Source organism: Triticum urartu, chromosome 2A, assembly GCF_056163025.1.
Source record: "Triticum urartu cultivar PI428250 chromosome 2A, HENAU_Tu73, whole genome shotgun sequence".
NCBI classification, from domain to species: Eukaryota; Viridiplantae; Streptophyta; class Magnoliopsida; order Poales; family Poaceae; genus Triticum; species Triticum urartu.
Window position 1 is genome coordinate 535,542,399 of NC_141874.1, and position 9,745 is coordinate 535,552,143.

At 43.2% G+C, this 9,745-nt stretch overlaps 1 protein-coding gene across 1 annotated transcript; it reads right to left on the minus strand.

Moving 5' to 3' along the window:
- Positions 1-305: 305 nt before the first annotated feature.
- LOC147985782 (uncharacterized) lies at positions 306-1,301 on the minus strand. The gene is made up of 2 exons (XM_087539933.1): positions 787-1,301; positions 306-691 (listed from the first exon to the last, which is right to left on the minus strand). The coding sequence occupies exons 1-2, from the start codon at positions 1,299-1,301 to the stop codon at positions 619-621; spliced, it is 588 nt and encodes a 195-aa protein (XP_087396059.1). The 3' UTR covers positions 306-618.
- Positions 1,302-9,745: the final 8,444 nt, after the last annotated feature.

The window sequence follows — 9,745 nt, forward strand, 5'->3', positions numbered from 1 at the left end:
AAATTATTTGCGCTCTATCACACACACCTTGATCTAGCTGACCGTTTCTTTTGTTCCGATAGTTCATCCGAGTGAACCGTATGCCGTATAACACACACACTTTCATCTGGCTGCCTGTTTCTGTTCTTCTGCCTCATTGCAAACGGTTCATTGAACTGAACCGTATGCCCTGCATCGCACACACAACTAAAAATTTGAACCGTGTTTGATGCATCCGTCGTCGCAAACGTTTTGCATCTTTTTTTTGGTTTTTTACATCACAATTTGTGATTATTGCATCGCACACAGTTTCTTCGAAGGGTCTCTGATCGTAGTGTCACGTAGCAGCATCCTGAAGTAGTGTTGGATCACTAAAATAGAAATGAAGAAGCTTGAGCTTTTGCCAATCTTTGTCCTTAGCATTTTGAAGGGGTTGCATGTCATCTTGTCCTTGCCACTCCACTGTTGAACTTATCTGAAATATACTTGATAAAATTATTAGTCCAACAGCCAATATGTTGGCATTGATTACCAAAATCACCCAGGGAGCACTTGTGCTTTCATATGTGTAGATGGCACCTTTCCCACTGGTAAGTACAAGGGTCAGATCCTGACCGCCATTGGTCTAGACGACCAAAATCAAGTAGTCCCATTGGCATTTGCATTTGTGGAGAGTGAGAGCATTGAAAGTTGGACATGGTTCTTCAGGCAACTGAAAATAGCAGTTGTGCAGGATAAGCCAAAAATGTGTGCATCTTTCATGACAGGCATGCAGGTATACTCAGTGCGATAAATAAATTGACAAACCCTGGTCCTGAGGAACAAACTCCATGGCAGGACTTGCAGAGCCGTTGGTGCATGAGCCATCGGGGGGCTAATATCTTCTCGTAGTTCAGAAATAAGAACCTCATGAATATATTCAAAAAACTCTGCAAGCAGAACCAGCTATGGAAGTACGATTTGATACATGGCAGACTTAATGTGTGCACGCAGAGACATGTTAGGGACCAAAAAGCTGCACGAGATGCAGTGGTGAGAGCACATGTTGAAGCAGCAGCTGCATAGTTAGCAACAGGAACAATGGCCGTGGAGGAGGAGCCTGTTGGGCTTTGTGACTTGCCAAGATTTGACCCACCTGGTACTAGGAGAAGGCTTGGGAGGACAATTAAAACCTTTGGCCAGTGGATAGAGCATGAGCCTCTGGAGAGGTGGTCCTTGCTGCATGACACATATGGAGCAAGGTACGGTGTCATGACTACCAACCTCACTGAAACATATAACTTTGTCCTCTGAGGAAACCGGGCCTTGCCACTTATAGCCATCATTGAGGGTATTTTTGAAGGAAATATGCCCTAGAGGCAATAATAAAGATATTATTTATTTCCTTATATCATGATAAATGTTTACTATTCATGATAGAATTGTATTAACCGGAAACATAATACATGTGTGAATACATAGACAAACAGAGTGTCACTAGTATGCCTCTACTTGACTAGCTCGTTGATCAAAGATGGTTATGTTTCCTGACCATAGACATGAGTTGTCATTTTATTAACAAGATCACATCATTAGGAGAATGATGTGATTGACTTGACCCATTCCGTTAGCATAGCACTTGATCGTTTAGTTTGTTCCTATTGCTTTCTTCATGACGTATACATGTTCCTATGACTATGAGATTATGCAACTCCTGTTTACCGGAGGAACACTTTGTGTGCTACAAAATGTCACAACGTAACTGGGTGATTATAAAGGTGCTCTATAGGTGTCTCCAAAGGTACTTGTTGGGTTGGCGTATTTCAAGATTAGGATTTGTCACTCCGATTGTCGGAGAGGTATCTCTAGGCCCACTAGGTAATGCACATCACTATAAGCCTTGCAAGCATTGCAACTAATGAGTTAGTTGCGGGATGATGTATTACGGAACAAGTAAAGAGACTTGCCGGTAACGAGATTGAACTAGGTATTGAGATACCGACGATCGAAACTCGGGCAAGTAACATACCAATGACAAAGGGAACAACGTATGTTGTTATGCGGTTTGACCAATAAAGATCTTCGTAGAATATGTAGGAACCAATATGAGCATCCAGGTTCCGCTATTGGTTATTGACCAGAGACGTGTCTCGGTCATGTCTACATAGTTCTCGAACCCGTAGGGTCCGCACGCTTAAAGTTCGGTGACGATCGTAATTAGGGTTTTTGTGTTTTGATGTACCCAAGGTTGTTCGGAGTCTCGGGTGTGATCACGGACATGCCGAGGAGTCTCGAAATGGTCGAGACATAAAGATTTATATATTGAAAGCATGTATTTGGATATCAGAATTGTTCCGGGTGAAATCGGGATTTTACCAGAGTATCGGGGGGTTACCGGACCCCCCCCCAAGGGTTAATGGGCCTACATGGGCCCTAAGGGAGAAGAGGAGGGCCGGCCAGGGCAGGCCACGCGCCCCTCCCCCCCTAGTCCGAATAGGACAAGGAAGGGGGGCGGCGCCCCCCCTTTCCTCTTTCCCCCTTCCCCTTTCCTTCTCCAACAAGGAAAGAGGGGGGAGTCCTACTCCTGGTGGGAGTAGGACTCCTCCAGGCGCACCCCTAGAGGCCGGCCGCACCTCCCCCCTCCCTCCTTTATATACAGGGGCAGGGGCACCCCGTGACACACAAGTTCATCTTCGTGATCGTTCCTTAGCCATGTGCGGTGCCCCCTTCCACCATATTCCACCTCGGTCATATCGTAGCAGTGCTTAGGTGAAGCCCTGTGTCGGTAGAACATCATCACCGTCATCACGCCGTCGTGCTGATGAAACTCATCCTCAACACTCGGCTGGATCAGAGCTCGAGGGACGTCACCGAGTTGAACGTGTGTAGAACTCGGAGGTGCCGTACGTTCGGTACTTGGATCGGTCGGATCGGGAAGACGTACGACTACTTCCTCTATGTTGTGTCAACGCTTCCATTGCTGGTCTACGAGGGTACGTAGACAACACTCTCCCCTCTCGTTGCTATGCATCACCATGATCTTGCGTGTGCGTAGGAAATTTTTTGAAATTACTACGTTCCCCAACAGTGGCATCCGAGCCTGGTTTTATGCGTTGATGTTATATGCACGAGTAGAACACAAGTGAGTTGTGGGCGATATAAGTCATACTGCTTACCAGCATGTCATACTTTGGTTCGGCGGTATTGTTGGATGAAGCGGCCCGGACCGACATTACGCGTACGCTTACGCGAGACTGGTTCTACCGCCGTGCTATGCACACAGGTGGCTGGCGGGTGTCAGTTTCTCCAACTTTAGTTGAACCAAGTGTGGCTACGCCCGGTCCTTGCGAAGGTTAAAACAGCACCAACTTGATGAACTATCGTTGTGGTTTTGATGCGTAGGTAAGAACGGTTCTTGCTCAGCCTGTAGCAGCCACGTAAAACTTGCAACAACAAAGTAGAGGACATCTAACTTGTTTTTGCAGGGCATGTTGTGATGTGATATGGTCAACACGTAATGAGATATAAGTTGTTGTATAAGATGATCATGTTTTGTTGAAGTTATCGGCAACTGGCAGAAGCCTTATGGTTGTCTCTTTATTGCATAAGATGCAAGAGCCAAATAATTGCTTTACTTTATCGCTATGCGATAGCAATAGTTGCAAGAGCAATAGTTGGCGAGACGACCATGTGACGACACATTGATATAGATCAAGATGATGGAGATCATGGTGTCATGCCGGTGACGATGAAAATCATGACGATGCTTTGGAGATGGAAATCAAAGGCACAAGATGATGATGGCCATATCATGTCACATATTTTGATTGCATGAGATGTTTATCTTTTATACATCTTATTTTGCTTAGTTCGGCGGTAGCATTATAAGATGATCTCTCACTAAATTTCAAGATAAAAGTGTTCTTCCTGAGTATGCCCCATTGCCAAAGTTCGTCGTGCCCAGACACCACGTGATGATCGGGTGTGATAAGCTCTACGTCCATCTACAACGGGTGCAAGCCAGTTTTGCACACGCAGAATACTCAGGTTAAACTTGACGAGCCTAGCATATGCAGATATGGCCTCGGAACACTGGAGACCGAAAGGTCGAGCGTGAATCATATAGTAGGTATGATCAACATAATGATGTTCACCATTGAAAACTACTCCATTTCACGTGATGATCGGTTATGGTTTAGTTGATTTGGATCACGTGATCACTTAGATGATTAGAGGGATGTCTATCTAAGTGGGTGTTCTTAAGTAATATGATTAATTGAACTTTAATTTATCATGAACTTAGTCCTGGTAGTATTAGCATATCTATGTTGTAGATCAATAGCTCGCGATGTTGCTCCCCGTTTAATTTTTATATGTTCCTAGAGAAAAGTAAGTTGAAAAATGTTAGTAGCAATGATCCGGATTGGATCCGTGATCTGAGGTTTATCCTCATTGCTGCACAGAAGAATTATGTCCTTGATGCACCGCTAGGTGACAAACCTATTGCAGGAGCAGATGCAGACGTCATGAACGTTTGGCTAGCTCAATATGATGACTACTTGATAGTTTAGTGCACCATGCTTAACAGCTTAGAATCGGGACTTCAAAGACGTTTTGAACGTCATAGATCATATGGATGTTCCAGGAGTTGAAGTTAATATTTCAAGCAAATACCCGAGTTGAGAGATATGAAGTCTCCAACAAGTTCTACAGCTAAAAGATGGAGGAGAATAGCTCAAGCAGTGAGCATGTGTTCAGATTGTCTGGGTACTACAATCGCTTGAATCAAGTAGGAGTTAATCTTCCAGATAAAATAGTGATTGACAGAATTCTCTGGTCACCATCACCAAGTTAGTAGAACTTCGTGATGAACTATAGTATGCAAGGGATGACGTAAATGATTCCCGAGCTTTTCATGATGATGAAATTGATGAAGGTAGAAATCAAGAAAGAGCATCAAGTGTTGATGATTAACAAGACCACTAGTTTCAAGAAAAGGGAAAGGGAAAGAAAGGGAACTTCAAAAGGAACGGCAATCAAGTTACTGCTCAAGTGAAGAAGCCCAAGTCTGGACCTAAGCCTGAGACTAAGTGCTTCTACAGCAAAGGGACTGGTCACTGGAAGCGGAACTGCCCCAAGTATTTGGCGGATAAGAAGGATGGCAAAGTGAACGATGCTATATTTTATATACATGTTATTGATGTGTACTTTACTAGTGTTTATAGCAACCCCTCAGTATTTGATACTGGTTCAATTGCTAAGAGTAGTAACTCGAAACGGGAGTTGCAGAATGAATAGAGACTAGTTAAGGGTGAAGTGACGATGTGTGTTGGAAGTGGTTCCAAGATTGATGTGATCATCATCGCACACTCCCTATACTTTCGGGATTAGTGTTAAACCTAAATAAATGTTATTTTGTGTTTGCGTTGAGCATGAATATGATTTGATCATGTTTATTGCAAAACGGTTATTCATTTAAGTTAGAGAATAATTGTTGTTCTGTTTACATGAATAAAACCTTCTATGGTCATACACCCAATGAAAATGGTTCGTTGGATCTCGATCGTAGTGATACACATATTCATAATATTGAAGCCAAAAGATGCAAAGTTAATAATGATAGTGCAACTTATTTGTGGCACTACCGTTTAGGTCATATTGGTGTAAAGCGCATGAAGAAACTCCATGCTGATGGGCTTTTGGAATCACTTGATTATGAATCATTTTGATGCTTGCGAACCATGCCTCATGGGCAAGATGACTAAGACTCCGTTCTCCGCAACAATGGAGCGAGCAACTAACTTATTGGAAATAATACATACTGATGTATGCAGTCCGATGAGTGTTGAGGCTCGCGGCGGGTATCGTTATTTTCTGACCTTCACAGATGATTTGAGCAGATATGGGTATATCTACTTAATGAAACATAAGTTTGAAACATTTGAAAAGTTCAAAGAACTTCAGAGTGAAGTGGAAAATCATCGTGACAAGAAAATAAAGTTTCTACGATATGATCGCAGAGACAAATATTTGAGTTACGAGTTTGGTCTTCAATTAAAACAATGTGGAATAGTTTCACAAAATTGTGCCACCTGGAACACCACAGTGTAATGGTGTGTCCGAACATCGTAAGCATACTTTATTAGATATGGTGCGATCTACGATGTCTCTTACCGATTTACCACTATCGTTTTGGGGTTATGCATTAGAGACAGCTACATTCACATTAAATAGGGCACCATCTAAATCCGTTGAGACGGCACCGTATGAACTATGGTTTGGCAAGAAACCTAAGCTGTCGTTTCTTAAAGTTTGAGGTTGCAATGCTTATGTGAAAAAGTTTCAACCTGATAAGCTCAAACCCAAATCGGAGAAGTGCATCTTCATAGGATACCCAAAAGAAAATGTTGGGTACACCTTCTATCACAGATCCGAAGGCAAGATATTCATTGCTGAGAATGGATCCTTTCTAGAGAAGGAATTTCTCTCGAAAGAAGTGAGTGGGAGGAAAGTAGAACTTGATGAGGTAACTATACCTGCTCCCTTATTGGAAAGTAGTTCATCACAGAAATCTGTTCCTGTGACTACTACACCAATTAGTGAGAAAGCTAATGATGACGATCATGTAACTTCAGATCAAGTTACTACCGAACCTCGTAGGTAAACCAGAGTGAGATCCGCACCAGAGTGGTACAGTAATCCTGTTCTAGAGGTCATGTTACTTGAGCATGACGAGCCTACGAACTATGAGGAAGCGATGATGATCCCAGATTCCGCGAAATGGCTTGAGGCCATGAAATCTGAGATGAGATCCATGTATGAGAACAAAATATGGACTTTGATTGACTTGCCCATTAATCGGCGAGCCATTGAGATTAAATGGATCTTCAAGAGGAAGACGGACGCTGATAGTAGTGTTACTATCTACAAAGCTAGAATTGTCGCAAAAAGGTTTTTGACAAGTTCAAGGTGTTGACTACGATGAGAGTTTCTCACTCGTATATATGCTTAAGTCTGTCCGAATCATGTTAGCAATTGCCACATTTCATGAAATCTGGCAAATGGATAAACAAAACTGCATTCCTTAATGGATTTATTAAAGAAGAGTTGTATATGATGCAACCAGAAGGTTTTGTCAATCCTAAAGGTACTAACAAAATATGCAAGCTCCAGAGATCCATCTATGGACTAGTGCAAGCATCTCGGAGTTGGAATATATGCTTTGATAAGTTGATCAAAGCATATAGTTTTATATAGACTTGCGGTGAAGCCTGTATTTACAAGAAAGTGAGTGGGAGCACTACAGCATTTCTGATAAGTATATGTGAATGACATATTGTTGATTGGAGATAATGTATAATTATTCTGCAAAGCATAAAGGAATGTTTGAAAGGAGTTTTTCAAAGAAAGACCTCGGTGAAGCTGCTTACATATTGAGCATCAAGATCTATAGAGATAGATCAAGACGCTTGATAAGTTTTTCAATGAGTACATACCTTGACAAGATTTTGAAGTAGTTCAAAATGGAATAGTCAAAGAAGGAGTTCTTGCCTGTGTTACAAGGTGTGAAGTTGAGTAAGACTCAAAACCCGACCACGGCAGAAGATAGAGAGAGAATGAAAGTCATTCCCTATGCCTCAGTCATAGGTTCTACAAAGGATGCCATGCTGTGTACCAGACCTATTGTATACCCTGCCCCAAGTTTGCAAGGGAATGCAATAGTGATCTAGGAGTAGATCACTGGACATTGGTCAAAATTATCCTTAGTGGAATAAGGATAAGTTTCTCCATTATGGAGGTGACAAAAAGGTTCGTCGTAAAGGGTTACGTTGATGCAAGTTTTGACACTGATCCAGATGACTCAAAGTCTCAATCCGGATACATATTGAAAGTGGGAGCAATTAGCTAGAGTAGCTCTGTGTGCAAAGCATTGTTGACATAGAAATTTGCAAAATACTTACAGATCTGAATGTGGCAGACCCGTTGACTAAACTTCTCTCACAAGCAAAACATGATCACACCTTAGTACTCTTTGGGTGTTAATCACATAACGATGTGAACTAGATTATTGACTCTAGTAAACCCTTTGGGTGTTGGTCACATGTCGATGTGAACTATGGGTGTTAATCACATGGTGATGTGAACTATTGGTATTAAATCACATGGCGATGTGAACTAGATTATTGACTCTAGTGCAAGTGGGAGACTGAAGGAAATATGCCCTAGAGGCAATAATAAAGTTATTATTTATTTCCTTATATCATGATAAATGTTTATTATTCATACTAGAATTGTATTAACCGGAAACATAATACATTTGTGAATACATAGACAAACAGAGTGTCACTAGTATGCCTCTACTTGACTAGCTCGTTGATCAAAGATGGTTATGTTTCCCAACCATAGACATGAGTTGTCATTTGATTAACGAGATCACATCATTAGCAGAATGATGTGATTGACTTGACCCATTCTGTTAGCATAGCACTTGATCGTTTAGTTTGTTGCTATTGCTTTCTTCATGACGTATACATGTTCCTATGACTATGAGATTATGCAACTCCCGTTTACCGGAGGAACACTTTGTGTGCTACCAAACGTCACAACGTAACTGGGTGATTATAAAGGTGCTCTATAGGTGTCTCCGAAGGTACTTGTTGGGTTGGCGTCTTTCAAGATTAGGATTTGTCACTTCGATTGTTGGAGAGGTATATCTGGGCCCACTCGGTAATACACATCACTATAAGCCTTGCAAGCATTGCAACTAATGAGTTAGTTGCGGGATGATGTATTACGGAACGAGTAAAGAGACTTGCCGGTAACGAGATTGAACTAGGTATTGAGATACCGACGATCGAATCTCGGGCAAGTAACATACCGATGACAAAGGGAAAAACGTATGTTGTTATGCGGTTTGACCGATAAAGATCTTCGTTGAATATGTAGGAACCAATATGAGCATCCAGGTTCCGCTATTGGTTATTGACCGGAGACGTGTCTCGGTCATGTCTACATAGTTCTCGAACCCGTAGGGTCCGCACGCTTAAAGTTCGGTGACGATCGTAATTAGGGTTTTTGTGTTTTGATGTACCGAAGGTTGTTCGGAGTCCCGGATGTGATCACGGACATGACGAGGAGTCTCGAAATGGTCGAGACATAAATATTGATATATTGGAAGCCTATATTTGGATATCGGAATCGTTTCGGGTGAAATCGGGATTTTACCGGAGTACTGGGGGGTTACCGGAACCCCCCCAGGGGTTAATGGGCCTACATGGGCCCTAAGGGAGAAGAGGAGGGCCGGCCAGGGCAGGCCACTCGCCCCCTCCCCCCTAGTCCGAATAGGACAAGGAAGGGGGGGGCGCCCCCCCTTTCCTCTTTCCCCCTTACCCTTTCCTTCTCTAGCAAGGCAAGAGGGGGGAGTCCTACTCCCGATGGGAGTAGGACTCCTCCAGGCGCACCCCTAGGGGCCGGACGCACCTCCCCCCTCCCTCCATTATATACGGGGGCAGGGGGCACCCATGACACACAAGTTGATCTTCGTGATCGTTCCTTAGCCGTGTGCGGTGCCCCCTTCCACCATATTCCACCTCAGCCATATCGTAGCAGTGCTTAGGCGAAGCCCTCCATTGGTAGAACATCATCACCGTCATCACGCCGTCGTGCTGACGAAACTCTCCCTCAACACTCGGCTGGATCGGAGCTCGAGGGACGTCACCGAGTTGAACGTGTGCAGAACTCGGAGGTGTCGTACGTTCGGTACTTGGATCGGTTGGATCGGGAAGAC

Coding starts and splice junctions, on each gene's coding strand:
- LOC147985782 (XM_087539933.1), bottom strand. CDS start 1,301: ATGGCTATAAGTGGCAAGGCCCGGTTTCCTCAGAGGACAAAGTTATAT. Junction 692..786: donor GTTTGTTCCTCAGGACCAGG/GTTTGTCAATTT, acceptor TGCTATTTTCAG/TTGCCTGAAGAACCATGTCC.